At 32.8% G+C, this 18,084-nt stretch overlaps 2 protein-coding genes across 2 annotated transcripts; one reads left to right on the top strand and one right to left on the bottom strand.

Moving 5' to 3' along the window:
• Nucleotides 1–1,809: 1,809 nt before the first annotated feature.
• On the bottom strand, nucleotides 1,810–7,017 carry PGO_021100 (hypothetical protein, conserved; the record flags this gene model as incomplete). The annotated part of the gene is made up of 1 exon (XM_028685928.1): nucleotides 1,810–7,017. One exon carries the CDS (start codon nucleotides 7,015–7,017, stop codon nucleotides 1,810–1,812), a length of 5,208 nt encoding a protein of 1,735 aa, XP_028541729.1.
• Nucleotides 7,018–10,275: 3,258 nt separating this feature from the next.
• PGO_021090 (hypothetical protein, conserved) lies at nucleotides 10,276–17,808 on the top strand (the record flags this gene model as incomplete). The annotated part of the gene is made up of 7 exons (XM_028685927.1): nucleotides 10,276–12,635; nucleotides 12,885–15,509; nucleotides 15,698–15,791; nucleotides 16,035–16,147; nucleotides 16,691–16,780; nucleotides 16,928–17,108; nucleotides 17,425–17,808. 7 exons carry the CDS (start codon nucleotides 10,276–10,278, stop codon nucleotides 17,806–17,808), a joined length of 5,847 nt encoding a protein of 1,948 aa, XP_028541728.1.
• Nucleotides 17,809–18,084: the final 276 nt, after the last annotated feature.

The following is an 18,084-nucleotide window of genomic DNA, read 5'->3' as shown; positions in this document are numbered from 1 at the left end:
TTCACTTCACTTCATTTTATTTCACTTCATTTTATTTCACTTCATTTTATTTCACTTCAGTTTAGTTTATTTTTCCATTGTGAATGAATTTACAAGGGGTTACGAAAAATTGCAACTTTTTTTTTTTTTTTTTTTTTTCCCTGCCTTTGTGTACTTTTTTGCAGCCAAGTCAAAAATGGGTTAAGAAAAAAGATACACAAAATGTGGTTTTATTTTATGGATATATCACAGGACAGACTAAAATGTGGACGGATAGGGAAAAATTCACATAACATGGCTTGACATGACAAAGCAGAGCATGACGTAACATGACATGACACTATTTCTCATCAATCTTCTGCATTTACAAGTGCATATGAAATTCCCTAATTATATAATGCGTATTCTGTGTGTTTTCCGTAGACGACAAATCTTTATGGATAAACATAAGTAACAAATTTAAAACAGTGCTAAGCAAAAAAAAAAAAAAAAAAAAAAAAAAAAAAAAAAAAAAAAAAAAAAAAAAAAAAAAAAAAAAAAAAAAAAAAAAAAAAAAAAAAAAAAATAACCAATAAAAAAAAAAAAAAAAAAAAAAAAAAAAAAAAAAAAAAAAAAAAAACAAAAAAAAAAAAAAAAAAAAAAAAAAANAAAGTTTCCCCCATTTGGTATGTAGTATCAAAAATGGCATACAAAAACAGATTGATGTTTTTTTTTTTTTTTTTTTTTTTTTTTTTCCTCTTTGCGTATAACATTTTAGTAAATTATGTTAAAATTTACCCATATATGCTAGTCTATTTCCGTTTCGTCATGTTACTGTTTACATTTCTCAATTCATTTATTTAGCAAAGTTTCGAGTGATTAAAATTTGTTTTCCCCGTTTTGCCTGTACACATCTCTCACTTTGGCACTCAATATGTGCACCATCCCAACTTTGTGCTTTTCTCTGTGTGTTATTTTTTTCCTAGTATACTTAATTGGCCCACATAAATTGATCCATTTAATCAGTCCTCTTTTTTTTTTTCACCTCTTCACCATTTTACGCAGTTTCTCTCAAAATGGCATCTATCCATCGTAATAACCCACATGACCTCCTCCCCCTACCCCTGTCCCAAGTGTATCCTGATTAGTTATGTCTTCAGTTTTTTCTTTTTTAAACTAATCAAGTACTCCTGCTTTTCTTTTTTTTTTTTTTTTTTTTTCTCCATAAAAAGGAGTAACTAAAAATAGGTCCTCTTTCCGTCTTATATGCTTCCATTAAACAAACTTGAAAACGAACCAATTTTTTCCTTTTTTTTTTTTTTTTTTTCTCCCCTTTTTCGTTTATCATCCTATTTATTTTTCTCCTCTTTACTAGATCAGTCTATCTTTTAATCACCACCAGCTTTTCCTGTTCATGTGCGTCCATATGTGTGATATTTCTTCGATTCAATATATTTCAGATTTGCATTTCCTTTCATGATTATTTTGTTCTTTTCAAACAGATGGCAATGAGTGTACAACTTCTTTGGACATGATAATCCTTCATCTAAAGTACACAGCACTTCTTGGTTTATTAAGAATCAGATATATTATCATCTCTTTATTTTTTTTGTTAAAAAAATATTCCCATTTTTATGTTGATTCATCATTTTTTTTTTTTACCATATATATATATATATATATATACTGTGCATTCTTTCGATGTACAGTCACTAGGTGTGGAACAATTTTTTTACAATTATTTTCTTAACAATTCCCTCTTCCGTGGAAGAAAGCTTTGAGTTTAATGAGTCGCAAAAAAAAAAAAAAAAAAACCTTTTTTATTTGACAGCAGTTTTTCTCAATGTTTTTTTATTCTATACTTTGTTTCATTTTTGATAAGTGAATGATTCTTCTGCATCTCTTTTTTTTTCCTCTTTCTTTCCTCTGTTTCTCATGGCTAATCATGTACACCGCTTCGTTTTCTTTCATTACCAGATGTTCACTTTTGCTGTTCCTCCCCACTTTGTTGCTTCTCCCAATTTTGTTGCTTCTCCCAATTTTGTTGCTTCTCCCCAATTTGTTGCTTCTCCCCAATTTGTTGCTTCTCCCAATTTTGTTGCTTCTTCCAATTTTGTTGCTTCTCCCCAATTTGTTGCTTCTCCCCAATTTGTTGCTTCTCCCCATTTTGCCGTTTCTCCCCAATTTGTTGCTTCTCCCCATTTTGCTGCTTCTACCTACCCCTTGATTCCCCTCGTTTTGGCTAGCATTCTTTACACCATTAGAACGGTAATTAACAGAATCAGCACAGAGTGCTTCCACTGTGCCGTGAGCTTTGGAAATATTATTTGCATAAAGAGAAATTAATTTTAATGGGAAAGCGGACTCAGTATTACCCTCTTTGGTCTGGTAAACCTTGCTATGTTTTCTAATATTTTTCAAAGGGTTCTTACATTTCTCAACATTTTCCGCTACATCAATGGGTAGAATTGAATCGCTTTGTAATTCTGTATCATTTTTTATGACCATCTTTTTTTTTACAATTGGAATTTTTTTTTTTTTTTTTTCTTTTTCTGAATTGCTCATGTTGTTTCTAAGATGTGTTAATTCTCCTTCATGCTTATGCATCTTATTCATGTCACTCGGACGTGTAGTTGGTGTCATTTCGAAGGAACGTTTCTCCATGCACAAGTTCGTGGGGGATTTTGTGCATAATGTTCCAAACCATTTCGCAGGCAATTTGGTCGGAAATTCAATGCGTAATTTTGTTGGCAATTTTGTTGGCAATTTTGTTGGCAATTTTGTGGTCAATTTTGTGGTCAATTTTGTGGTCAATTTTGTGGTCAATTTTGTGGTCAATTTTGTGGTCAATTTGGTTGGCAATTTGGTTGGCAACTTCCCTTCCAATGTCGGTGCCACTCTAGCCGGAGATTCCGTGAACTTCTGCTCACCATCCTGATGGATTTCTTCTGTGCATATAGATGCAGCATGATGTGAGAGGAAATTGAAAAATTTGAAAAGGCTTATCCCAAAGCTAATTCCTGTCAACAGTAACATATTTTCGTCATAAAAAAGAAAGTCGCTCTGCTTCTCACTTTCACACCCAGGACGTTCTTCTACTCCTGCATCTGCATCCGCTTCCGCTTCCACTTCGCTATTGTGACAATTTTTTATTTTCCTGTTTCCCGCTTTCCCATTTTCCCTGATCCATTTGACGTGCATTTTCTTGCAACACATGCACTGGCACGTCGATCCCTGTACAAAATTGTTGCAATCATCATGTGTGTTTTTTTCTCCCTTTGCAAACAATGAATTACTATTCGTAATAAATCTTCCTTTGACAGTGTTCTCTTTCACCACGTGAGCAGAAAAAGGTGTGTGATTTCTCCCATTTTTGTTACAAGAACTTGGTTCATCGCTAAAGTTGTTAATAAGACTTTTCTGAACATTGTTACTTATCTCAACTTGGCAACTTTTTTCACAAAAAATTGTTGCCAGATTAGTAGATGGTGTACAATAGAAGCCCCTTTTCAACTGAGCCCCTATGAGAGATATTTCAAATGTGTAGCTACAATCAATTTTAAAATTATTTCCTACTGTAGATCTAGCTATTCCTCTGTTCAGATTTTCATTTTTAAATTTTGTTTCTTCAAGAGAAAACCATGGAATGGATTGAGCCAAAATGAAAGGAAAAATCTCAGCCATTTTTCTACTTCTTACAAATGTTCGACTATCCGCATTTCCAAATAGAAAAGAGTTATATTTTCTTGAATGCCCATGAAAATCACAAAAGAAAATGATTTTTCCATTTTTGTTAATTCTTTTTATAAGTGATTTTGCTGTATATATTGATGGGTGCAAATAATATATCGGTCTATTCCATTGTCTATTCAAATCGAATCCATTTGAACAGAATCTGTTATGACCTATAACAACTCCATCGATATTTAACATTGGTATAATTATAAAAATATAATTTTCCCGAAGAATATCTGCATATATATTATCTGAAATTATAAATGATAAAAAACCGTGCATAACATAACTAGCGTTTGTTTCTCCTGGATGCACTCGGGCTGTAAGAAAAATTATTTTCTTTTCTTCCCTTTGTACTCCATTGGTTGATTCATTTTGTGCATTTGATGTATTTAAATTGGGTGACGTAACCATTTCTTCGTTATGAGATGGCACGGCTGATTCCATTTCATGAGTGGATTCAACCGTGCTTGATCTCTTCACTGCATCCACATTCCTTCCATTCCGTTGCTCTGGATGTGCAAAATGCCTTTCCATCATACGCTTAAACTGATTCATAAAGTGGTTGGATGATTTTGAAGAGTTATTGGGCCATTTTGAAGAATTACTCGGCCATATTACAGAGTTGTTTCGACTCGAGTTGGATTTTTCTGAATTCATATTCAACCTTTCTGCATGATTTTTTACTCTTTCCGACATGCATAACTGGTACAAACATAGTGCTTCATTATGAATATGATTCCTATCGCAAAGAATGCCACTGCACACATTGCATTCGTTCGATAAAAAATCAATTAACTTATCGTCATCTTTGTTCCTCAAATTAGTTGAAGCTGGTTCCCCATTAGATGCTCCTTCCATGCAATGTTCACTTGCATCTATTCTATCACATGGTTTGCATAGACTCTCCTTAACTAACGGTGTGTCGCTCTTGGTAATCGAAAAATTACCATTTTTTCCATTTTCACCATTTTCATCATTTTCACCATTTTCATCATTTTCACCGTTTTCACCATTTTCGTCTGAATCTTTTATCGCTTCACCACTTCTACACGAATCTGCATCTGTTTGATCCTCTTTGTCATAATTCGTGATTGCCAATATTGGGCAGTGAAACCCGAGAGTCGTTTTGCACAGAATTCGTTCTATGTAATTAATTTTGCTCCTTTTTTTCTGCCCCGTTTGATTCTGCTTCTGGTTCTGTTCCCCATTCTGATGCTGATTAGGTTGCTCCTCCCTCCTCATGTGAACATAATTTTGAATACAACGCAAGTAGTGGGTTAGGTGGGTAAAGGTATACGGGTAAGAACTAGCGAAATAAACAGTTTCATACGAATAGGTAAAGTCATAGCAAAATTCCAATGTATATGTGCAATAACTTAATTTTTCAAAGTCTTTTTTTTTTGGGTTAAAATATTTTGAACAATCATTTTTTGTATATCGAACATTATATGCTGTTCTTTGCCATTGAATATTTTCCATTACATTTTTGCATTCTGAAAATACTAAGGGTGAATGTCCATTTTTATATAAAAAATCTGGTTTAGACATATTTTCTATTTTAAACTTTACAGGAAATGCCTTTTCTAACTTCTTAACATTACGGACTAGAAATTTGTTTGTGAAATCTGTTGAAAATTTGACATTTCCATCATTTTGTAGATTTATTTCTTTATTAATCTGGTTAACAAACGGATTTATCATACATCTTTGTTCATATTTTTTTTTTTTTTTTTTTTTTTTTTTTTCCTCCCTTTCAAAATGGTTAGTATTGTAATATTCATCTGGAACATAGCTAGCACTGAAATAAAACCACTGATTTTTTTTCTCGTTCATCTTTATGTCATGATTTATAAATAATGAGTAAACCTCTTTATCCTTCTCCTTTACTGCATATTGTAAATTCCCGCTTTCAAATTTTGAATTGAATAGAATATTACTCTTTGGAATATACAGCTCTTTTGTATGATCTTCTTTATTGTTAGGTGGATACACACATTTATGCGTAATTCCAGGTTCCTCTACACATATTATTTTTTTTATTCGTTCATACATGAAGGGATAAGATGAATCTATGGATGTGGAAAGTACTTCCATAGGAATGTTCTCTTCAAGTACTTTATTCATTTCTTTTCTTTCTCTAGCAACTTTTACACATTCCATTTTATTTTCTGGGTAAGAACAACAAGGGTGAGTCTTTCTTCCATTGCTGATTTTTTCTATCTTCTTTGCCTTACACTGGCAATATGTTTTTTCAGATTGGTTGGAAGGGCTCGTCTCGTCTTTGATCCCATCACTCGTGAACCTTTCATTTCCATAGACCGTCCTGCTATATTCCTTTTTCATAATTGGTATCACATGACTAAGAAAGAGATCATGCTTGGAGAATGAAACTGGATCAAAAGTGCTTTTATTTTGACTAATGGCATTAAAATTATAATTCAAAATTTCATCAATGTTGTTCATATTTTTCAAAAATACGTTGTTATTCTTTTGATTCACGTTTTCCAAACGGTTGCTTATGAAGTTCTTTATGTTTTCAATTTTTTGCAGAACATCCTCTTCTTTCTTCATTTCAGTCATATGAATCACGCTCGCGTTGATCTTATCTGCTTCTTTTTCCAGCATTTGGTTTTCTTTCACATGCATTGAACTATCACACGGAGGAAGGTAGCGATAGTAGATTCCTCCATCTTCCTTGTTTCCACAAGGGATTATCACTGGAATTTCTACGTGTGTATTTGTGCCTTCATAAAATGATTTCATCGATTCATGATAAACCAAATTGAACTTGTTTGACATCCCTGAGTTGTCCATTATGCTGCCACTCTTAATGTTGTCTCTGCTCCTCTGGGAGTTATAATCATTCCCCTTCTGTTCAGAGCCGTTGGAATTTCTTACGAATTCATTGTCCGCATTATTTTTTTCCTTTCCTCTGGAAAATAATGACATATAATTAGGTAAGTATTGTTCTTCTTGTCGTTGTTCTTCTTGTCGTTGTTCTTCTTGCCGTTGTTCTTCTTGCCGTTGTTCTTCTTGCCGTTGTTCTTCTTGCCGTTGTTGCTCTTCTTCTTCCTCCTCCTGAGCTTCTCTTCCTTTCCGCTTTCGTTCGTCGTTTATTACCCCATTGTCAATACTTCCAATGTGGAGTTCCCTATTAGAACTTTTTTTATCCTCCCGCTTTTTTCTACTGTTCTTGGAACATACCTTTACACAATTATTTTTTCCATCTGTTCTTAAATAATGAAATAAATTAACATTGCTAAGGCTATTATAGCTAAAATGGAGAAGATAATTGCTACTGTCTTCATTTTTAATAAGCATTATATAATTTAAAAATGAAGGAAAATGGAAGAGACGAAGTTTCTTAAAAAGCTCTACTTCTTATTCATAAATGGGTCAGAAAAATAAGGGTAAAAAAAAAAACAAAAAAAAAAAAAAATATATATATACATAAATAAATACATAAATATGTATATAAATAAATACATAAATAAATACATAAATATATATATATTAAAATGCGTGCCCTCGGTAATTATGAACAAATGCGTAGGTTATACTTAACACTTTTGTGTAATTGTATAACCCCTCTCCTCTATGCGATATTTTATTACGTGTTCATTTTGTTACATGTATATATATATATTACACGGAAGAACAGTTGTATATGCAAATGAGGGAAATGAAATATAACAGATATGAAAAAAAAGGGGAAAAAGTTGGGACTGTTATATTTTGTTTAAATGTTATTTAAATATACAAGCAAATGAACGAAACTGTGTTCTTCATTTTGCATATGCAATAAAATGTTATGAACAAGTTCAGGCGTAAAACGTGATCAAAATTGTTCATCAATAAAAATGATGCAAATTGGACTGCTTTTTACGCCTCTTTGTACACTTTTCGGTTATCTATAAAATTGCAACAAAAGGGAGAAAAACTATGGAAGAAAAATAGCGTCTCAAAAAGGTATGTAAAAGCGATCGTTATATATTTATATATATATATATGTACACATATATAAATATATAATTTACCATTATTAGGTGACGTAACCTGGAAAAAAAAAACATGCAAAATAAAAAATGGGAAAAAAGGGACAAGTGAGGAGAAACAAATTTTCACTTGTACATGTGCGGTCCTTCAAGTAATTTTTTTTTTTTTTTTTTTTTTTTTTTGAGAAAATGGAAAAGAGGAAAAAAGGAAAAATTATAACCCTGGCAATGCTGCAACCTGGTAATGCTTCAAGATTGCTAAACTTTTTTTGCTTGTTCATATAAAAAAGGAGAAAAAAAAAAAAAAAAAAAAGGTATGCCAAAAAGTGCTAATTATGTGAGTTTTACATGAATTTATATTTTTATACATTCTTCCCTATATATATGCACAAAGCCCAAATGCCACACAAACGTGCCATTGTGTCACATTTTAGGAAGAAGTAATTTTACACAAAAATAGGAAATTTTCAAAAAATAAGAAAAAATAAAGCAGGTCTATTATCTACTTTTTAAAATCAAAAATTACATGAAATGTTGAAATGTTGAAAAAAGAAAAAAAAAAAAAAAAGAATTGTGTAAACACGTTATTTCTTTCACACAGGAAAAGAATTATAAGGACGTGCACACCCTTGAATTGAACACTCTTAAAATGGGGACACGGAACAAAAAAGAAGCAAAAAAAAGGCAAAAAAATACCAGAAAAAAAAAAAACACCATGTAACATGGTGTAACGTGGTGTAACATCGCGTAACATCACGTAACATCACGTAACATCACGTAACATCACGTAACATCACGTAACATCACGTAACATCACGTAACATCACGTAACATCACGTAACATCACGTAACATCACGTAACATCACGTAACGTTGCATCACAGTGTGCATTCTTGTTAAGTAGGAGTAAGCGTTTTTTTTTTTTTTTTTTTTTTTATGGCGATGAAGGAAACAGAATTGGGACAAATGTGACATATATAACACAGAGGTGTTTATCTTTATTTATTGTAATCTGAAAGAGAAAAGTCCCTTTAAAGCATTGCTTCCAATTGGCAAACCACGGGAATGTGTAAAATATATGAACTGTTCATACATTAATATGCTCCCATATGGGTAGACATGAGGAAATAATTCCTCTCCCTTTGAAATGCTGAGGCAATGATTTACTTCAGTGTAAACTCTTCAAGCAATACTCCCCGATCCCTGCACAAATGACCATCATATGAACACCCGCTGTTTCCTTTTTTTAAATAAACACCTGACAAAAGGGAGTAGATGAATAAAATGTATGCACCTTCAGCCTCCCCTTCTCCACACATGCACATGCTGAAATATATATAAAACACGAATTCTCGTGCTGAAATATATATAAAACACGAATGCACTAACTGGCAAAGACACACGAGTCCAAAGAAACAAACACAAAAGTGTACATTTACTTGCACGTTTTGCTAAATATGTCTTATGAGATTAGCTAGCACGTAACGATAAAAGTGTAACTTTAATTCCCACCAGCCCACGCATTTGTGAAAAAGTGGGCATGAATTATCTGTTAATCATTTCCATATTTCCTCGATTTAATAAGAATGTACAGTTTTACTTTGTAAAATGTTGTTTCTTCTCCCTCTATTAGTGTTCTTATGTATAAGCTGGGAAAGAAAGATAGTCATAAAATGTTGAGGCGATGCTGGTGGCAAGGGCAGTGGTGAGGAGAGAGAAATTTTCCTTCATGATATCTGTGGTATGTACATGCATTTTTGTATTTACCCAGCAACACTAGCAACACTAGCAACACCAGCAACACTAGCAACACTAGCAACAGTGGCAGCCGAAGTATCACCCAATCTGATTATCTCTTCATGAATAAGTTATACTGTTTCAGTACCCATACACAAAGGCTCCTATTCAATTGTATAGGATGTGTTATTTCCATAATTGTGCAAAACATTTTTGGAGAGTGCTGTTCAATTTTGAGCACTTGCATATGAATTACTAAGGTCCCGCAAAATTCACACTCGTAACTCCTTCGCACCTGTCACGGTAGTATTTGCTATCAAAACTATAAACCGAATGATATAAAAAAAAAAAAAAAAAAAAAAAAAAAAATTCATCAAACTGGGTCAAAATTTTGGATATGTAGATTGGTAAGAATAAAACATATGAGGGTCGAAAAAAAAGGACATTTTTTGTGCACTTTCCTGTAAGCAGAATATATATATATATAGTATTCTATTTCTTAAAATTGGAGAAGTTTATCTTTTTTCTGCAAACGACTGAGTTTGTATAGAAGCCATAGTGGTAATAGCATGATAAAAAAAAAAAAGGAAAGAAGATGAAGAAGAAGAAGAAAAAGGAGAAAAAAAAATTTTCACCGCTTCACACCTTTTAACATAAATGTAACGGTATACCTCGAGGCACACAACATTTCGAAGGACAAAAACGGAGAAAAGTGCCATGCCGGGAGGCAGTAAATGGACATTTTCCTGAATGTGTGTGGAGCTCCCTTCTCTGAGACGTAACTGGATTTTTGCACACATTCCCACCCTCCCCAACCAAAAAAAAAAAAAAAAAAAAAAAACACATAATGGAAACTCAACAAGACTATGAGACAATAAAATGCATCATTTGCTTTATAAAAAGTAAGAACATCGAGGAGGACTTGATAGGAATAAAAAGAATATATGATCTAGTTATAAAGAATAAAATATCGAGCTACCTAAATCTTTTTGATGAAAAAGAAAACATTTTTTTCAGCATATGTTGTGCCATATGCAACAAGTTGAAAATATGTATTTATCTTTTGAGAAGCAAAAAAGAAAATTCCATTTTCCAAAATTTCCTTCTCCAAAATGAAATGAATTTGGGGAGTACCTACAATGATTACTTAAAAAATTATGACATCTGTAGCATTTCCAGATGCTACTTAACTGTAGAATATTATGCCAAGGTACTGTGTGCTTGCTTAGGTAAGATAAATAAAAGAGACAAGAATATGTTCTTTTCCAATTTAAATAACATTTCTATGTTGTTCATATTTCAAGTGGAAGAAGCTTCAAAATGCAGTGAGTCTCTTCAAGTGGCCTTAATGAAATATCTGAAAAATTTGTTTCTACATATTTACCCACACAACCTTTTTAAAAACTTGGATGAAAATGATATCAAAAATGCAGAGCATGAAATAAAAAAATGGCACCATGGAAGCGACTACCACGAAAGGGACCATCATTCCGATAGGAACAGATATGACAAAAAGGATCTCGATATATTTTTCTGTCTTATAAATGTCATCAAAACAATTTTGGAAAATATAATTAACAAAAATAAAAAAATGAAATTAAAAAATTTGAAATTGCTACACCTTATTCTTACAAAGATTGAAAATAATATCCATGTTTTAAAGAAAATTTTTGGAGCCATTAGCTTAAACATTTTTGTACTTTATAAAAGTTGTGATGTAAAGAATATTCGATTATTGATTGTGAAAATTTTTTGCTTATGTCTTGACAGAATATTACTGCATTTTATGAACCATCAAGAGAAATACCCCGATATATGTTTAAAAAATGAGTGGCAGATGGGTAACGAATTCTATGATCCCCAAAGAGAACCGAATTGGAAAAATTGGCTCGTCTACAAAAATGAGAAGAAATGTTTCTCCTTGATCAGAGATGAAGAGGACTTCTCCAAGGCCCATGCGCCTTTTGCAATTCTTGAGCAAAATCAATTTGATTTGAGCAATAATGGGGGGAAAAACGAACAGTGGAGGAGATATTCCCACAGCCTAATTACCCCGTCAGAAAAGGAGGAATCGCATGAACGGACAGGTAAAAATGGTGAATCGCCTGAACGGACAGGTAAAATTGACGAATCGCATGAAGTGGCAGATAAAAATGGCGAATCACATGAAGTGGCAGATAAAAATGGAAACACCGCGTTGAGGGACATAAAGGCAGGCGCAGAACTAAGCAAAGAAAAGGAGGCAATGAGCGAAAACCAAAAAATCATCGCGAACATTTACTTCTTCTGCTATTACATACTTATAAATTACGACGACGAAATTGTAGGGGAAATTTTTTATATGTGTAAAATTATAACAAAATATTGGCATATATTACATAAGAACTTAGTGCTCATGAGTTACTTTTTTATGGTATCTGAACTGTTTCATGAAGGAAGTGACACATGTACGTCTCGGTTAGAAGTACTCTTTATCAGCAATCGGCTGATACAATTTTTGGAGACATGCAAATTAAGTGGGTTCTTACTAGGCATCGGGGAAGAAAGTAATTTCATAGGGACCCATAAGGGTAATATCTCAGATGTACCACGTCCAGAAGAGAGTCTTAAGAAGAGCAGAGAGGAAATCCAACGAAACATTAGTCATTTCAATGATGGATCGAGACACTCACAGAATAGTATGTATAAGCACATTTGTAGAGACCTGCATTCTATCTTTACAAGCCTTCTGAAATGTCTCAAAGAAGATGAAAATACCATTTTCAAATTGGAAGCGCAAGAGAATTATACCTTTGAAAATTTAAATAAAAATATAGACAAGTATTATTTTAAACATTTGTATAACATTTTTTTGTTAAAAAAACAAAAGGATGTTTTTCTCCTCCGTTTTTTAAAAGGCTATCTTTACTTCCACTTTATTCATAATCATATAAATGAAATACCAGTTATGAGAAAAACTTTTGATCTAAAATATTTTTTTTGTTTATATGAGACTTCCAACATTGTGTGTGTGCATAATGAGATCTATCCAACCATGCAAGATTCGCCTGAAATTCTGAGTGAGGACAATTCACTTTACTCACTAAATATTTTTGATCAGCTAGCTAAACATGGATCCATTTGTGCAGATGATAAGGAAAAGTATCAACAAGCAAATTTTTCAAAATTTAGGAATATCAAAGACGGATTTAAATTCCAGGATGTCGGGTGCGTATTCCGAATTAGGACAAGATGTCTGTACCCACGAGTCGGGTTCAGTGTTTTCTCCATTTCTCCATTTCTCACTTTTTCACGTGTTGCACTCTTTTACCAATTTTTGTGATGTGCTCCCTCATGTGTATGCGTGAAAATTCCCACATTTTACATCCATTCCATAAGTGTTCATATTTTTTTACCTATTTCAGCTCATTCGCTTTTTTTTTTTTTTTTTCCCCTCCTCTCCCATCACCACCGCAGCCTCATAAACCATATCAATATTTTCTTTTTTCTTTTTACTAACGAGAGTGAAGTGCAAAATTATCTGGATGAAGTAATGTTGTACATGTGGGATAATAAAAACTTAACAGAGGAAAAGGAAACATACAGTAAGGAACTTGTCTTAAGAGATAATTGGTGGAAGAATATTTGTGATTTTGATGATTCGATTTATTGGACACAATTCCATGGGGAACCAAAGGAGACGGATATATTAGGGAATGGAGAGATCCATGGAAAAGTTAAAAACACACGATTGAGAAATTATGTATCCCAGACGAATGAATCACATGAGGAATGTGATATGATATCCCATCTGAAACGAAAGTCCAAATGTCTTCACTTTCTTAATTTTTATTTGGATACTAGTATAATTATGCTGTGTATACATATGAAAAGGCAGTTCGATGAGGAGAAGCAAATAAGTATTATAAGTAAAACGGATGATGAGAAGCAAATAAGTATGATAAGTAAAACGGATGATGAGAAGCAAATAAGTATGATAAGTAAAACGGATGATGAGAAGCAAATACGTATGATAAGTAAAACGGATGATGAGAAGCAAATACGTATGATAAGTAAAACGGATGATGAGAAGCAAATACGTATGATAAGTAAAACGGATGATGAGAAGCAAATACGTATGATAAGTAAAACGGATGATGAGAAGCAAATAAGTATGATAAGTAAAACGGATGATGAGAAGCAAATACGTATGATAAGTAAAACGGATGATGAGAAGCAAATACATATGATAAGTACAACGGATGATGAGAAGCAAATAAGTATGATAAGTAAAACGGATGATGAGAGTCAGATGAAGGAAGAAATTAAAATGAAGTTATCCCAAAGCACCCTTCAACCAGAACTCTCAAACGTAACATGGAATGGGTACTTTCACAAAAGGGACATGCAGAAGGACTTGATAAAAAACATTTTAGAAGAATATTCCAACCTCTTTAATAGTTACTTTTATTTTGCAATAGGAATTAAATTATCTCATGGAATTCAAAATTTAGGGGAGATAATAGAAAAAGTAATTCTATTTCTTACATCTAAGAGGGTAAAAAAGGTACATTTGAATGTGGAATATGAACATGTCCCACATGGGAAAAATGCATGTAATGGAAAAAATGGAAATAACGAGATAAACGTTTATCACTATTATCTCTCCCTTGTATTAACATGCATGAACAAGTGCTTCTGCGCGTTGTTTTTGTGTTCATATGATGATTTAATAGAAAAATATTTTTGCAAGAACTTAGTCTTTCTTTTGCTTAACTTAAGTAGCCCCTGTCCTTGCGTAAGGAAACTGGCCGAATATACAATAAATAATGTACACACATATTTGCCTAGAGAAAAAACACAGAAACAGAACAGTCTACTCAGTACCAGTTGTATGTTCAGGGAAAAGAATAATAAGGAAATATCGTGCGATGTTGAGTTACAATGTACTAACCAATTGGGAGAATTTCATTTAAGGAATCAAGGGAGGAGAGAAGTAATTAAATTTTATGACAAAACCAATGGTTATGAAAATGCAGACGAAATGACAGACATTCTAAACTTGCATAGCGAAACTATAGCGTCATATGTGTACAAAAAAATAATTAATATGGATTCAATTAATAATTGCAAAAAGATTTTCAAATTAACACAACTTTTAGTGGTTCATAATTATTGCTATATTTATATATACAAAGACATTTGCATTAATATAATAAAATACACAAAAAATATCAATTTCTTTCTTCTGAACAGTCAGAAGAAAAAGGACATAATATTGCACATTTTGAATATATTCAACTATGTCCTTTATTTGTTCTATAAGAACATCAATCGGAGACGAGTGGATTTGTGTGTTCAAGGGAAGTACGTCTCAAACATTAAGAGGAGGATCTTGCGCGGAGATGTGCATGTAAATTTTGGTCGATTGGTCGGGGTGCATTACACGGGCTGCAGTGGTGACAGCAGTGACAGTAGTGACAGAAGTGACAGTAGTGACAGAAGTGACAGAAGTGACAGAAGTGACAGAAGTGACAAAAGCGAATGCGTGCTTGATGAGGAGACGGGGGACCTGTCCCGAACACAGAATAAACCAAAGGAACACACAAAAACACATGAAACTATAAGTTCGCCTAAGAAGAAGAAGAAAAAGAAAAACCATCATAGAATAATACTTGACGAGAACACCATGCAGGAGGGAAAAAAAAAACTGTTTTTGCAGAATTTTCTTTTATGCAAATTTTGTAGAGACCTTTTCAATATGGTATATTTAAACATAATAAAGAATCAAGTTTTTAAGGATGAATATTTTAAAAAGGTCAAAAAAGATATAAAAAATATTCTGAGAAAAGCAAGAAAAAATATTCCGTGTGAAAATCTTGTTAATGTACTAGTGGACGATGACTCTTATGATGCGCATAACAAAGAAGAATGGGAGAGAAGGAAAAGTAAACAAAGCAACTTTCCCCACGTTGCAAAAGATTTAAGGGATAATAATTTCATAAGAGAAAGGAGGTTTAACGAAGAGGTGTATTATCCAGATATCAGACACACAACAGCAAATATTTTTCATTTTTCTAAAAAATTCTTTTGTCATGAGGAGTAAGTCTAATGGGAGTCTGGAGAGAGGGGTCGTGTCTGCAGTGCCCTTCACGATTGGCCGCTATTTCTGTACACCCATCATGGCATCATTCACCATGGCATGAATCACCATGGCATCCTTCCTTTAACACCAATCTACACACACATACATACACGCATGGGCAATTTCATTTCTCCCTTTGTTGCAGCCTGCACGTTCGATTCAGTGCCCACCAGTGCGTATTGCGATGTCTGTTCATTTTTTCGACACGACTTTTGGAGCTGTATCCCAAGATATGTCAAGTAATTCATCCGGAAAATAAATGAATAAATTAACAGTGAATGTATAGCGAATGTATAGCGAATGTATAGTGAATGTATAGTGAATGTATAGTGAATGTATAGTAAATGTGTAGTGAATGTATAGTGAATGTATAGTGAATGTATAGCGAATGTATAGCGAATGTGTAGTGAATGCATAGCGAATGCATGGCGAATGCATAGGCCCACTGTTTCACATTTCATTTCCTCCCCCTCTTTTATCAGATCTGGGGATACATAAAAATAAACTTTGGAAAGAACGAGTACATGAATGATATAGTCCTTTTGAACATAATTAATTATGTGATAACCATTGATGATAAATTTTCCGTAAATCTGTAAAGTGGAAAAATGGGAAAACAAAAATGAAAAGAAAAAAAAAGAAAAAAAAAGAAAAAAAAATAAAAAAAAAATAATAAAAACAGTCTTCTTATTCGTTTCTTCTCCATACATTCGTGTCTACACAACATATGTGACACATATTTTTTTTTTTGAGGGAATAATCACCCCCCTTCCCACCGTGGGATATAACATGGATATATATTTTTTTTTTTTTTTGCATATTCATGGAAAAGGAGAGGCTTAGATAGTTCTCTTTGTTTTAGCCTTTTTTGCTTGAATTGTTCATGCGTTTATATGATGTATTACCCTTTTTTGCCTGAATTGTTCATGCGTTTATATGATGTATTACCCTTTTTTGCCTGAATTGTTGATGCGTTTATATGATGTATTACCCTTTTTTGCCTGAATTGTTCATGCGTTTATATGATGTATTACCCTTTTTTGCCTGAATTGTTCATGAGTTCATATGATGTATTATCTTTTTTCCCCCACATTATCCCCCTTATATTTATTTTTTTTTATTTTTTTTTTTTTGCTAGAATCCTTAACGATATCATACCGGAGCTTTTCTGCAAGATGAGAAAAGTGAAAATGGAAAATGAGATACCCAAGTATAGCTTCGAACACAGGTGAAACAAATCCCCAAAATGAGTTTTGGTGGGAAGACATGGAGAAATTATTTTTTTCCGAAGAGAAGGTCTAAACGTATAATGCATGTATACACATATATGCAAACTTGCAACTTTTTTAAACTGCCCGTTGTTCCCCCTTTTCAGGTTCTTACTTAGTGCATTTACACTCCTTCTAAACATTTCGAAAGAAGAAAAATGTTTCGGACATATTTACTCTTCTGCAATGTATATTTGCTTAAAATTTTTGCGGAAAAATGTAGATGAACAGATAAAGAGACTATCGCTTAACATTATTTGTAATTTATATCTTAGTGATATTCCAAAGGTTATTCTAAATTAATGTACATATCGATAATGACATGTGGCACATGAACATTTAACACATCATCCACGAGGTAGAGATGTGTGTGTATTTGTGTGTGTTTTTGTGTTTGTGTTTATGTTTGTGTTTATGTTTGTGTTTATGTTTGTGTTTATGTTTATGTTTGTGTTTGTGTTTGTGTTTGTGTTTATGTTTGTATTTTTGTTTGTGTTTATATTTGTGTGTGATGTGTATCCGGTTCTTTTACCCATCCTGCTGTTAATTTTTTTTTTATTTTTTTTTTTTATCCCTTTGTACACACATAATTCTTTCTCTGCAGATAAGCAAAGGAATACAAAATGTACTTCTCATAAAAGAAAGAATTCATATGATATATGAAAGAAAGAAAAGTAACAACGGAATGTTAAATTCAATTTTTATAAACAATTTTGTTAAAGACGTGTGTATAGAACAAGCACTACTGTTCCTTTCATGTTTTTTTCAAATGGAAGATTTGAGGGAAATAATCTCCCTTATATTTCACACAGATTACAATATGGTAATTTTTTTGTTAATTTATTTTGAATATCTTCAAATGGAATATAAACATAAATGTCGATTGAATCAACTCTGTCTTATCGTCTCAAGTCACTTTTTCAAGAAAGAGGATCTTCAGTTGATTAGTTACGATGTAGAAGAAGGATCCACAAAGGAGAGTAAATAACGTTCATCTAGAACTTGTGTAGCTCGAATCCGTGCGTGCAAAAAAAAAAAAAAAAAAAAAAAAAAAAACATCGATATAATGTGGGAAAGGAAGTCCATAAGTGTTATATATACGTCTTCATGTGCAAATTTGGCATTCCACATCATCCTTGGAGTTGTCATTATTATATAGTTTCACTGCATCAAGTTGCTGTTACATTACTGTTGCATCACCTTCTTCATACTAACAGTGTATTTTTTTTTTTGTTTTTTTTTTCTGCCAACCTAATACCTTCCC

Source organism: Plasmodium gonderi, assembly GCF_002157705.1.
Source record: "Plasmodium gonderi DNA, contig: Chr02, whole genome shotgun sequence".
Taxonomy (NCBI): Eukaryota; Apicomplexa; class Aconoidasida; order Haemosporida; family Plasmodiidae; genus Plasmodium; species Plasmodium gonderi.
Note: the sequence above shows the minus strand (reverse complement) of the source record. Positions and strands in the feature narration are given on the sequence as shown.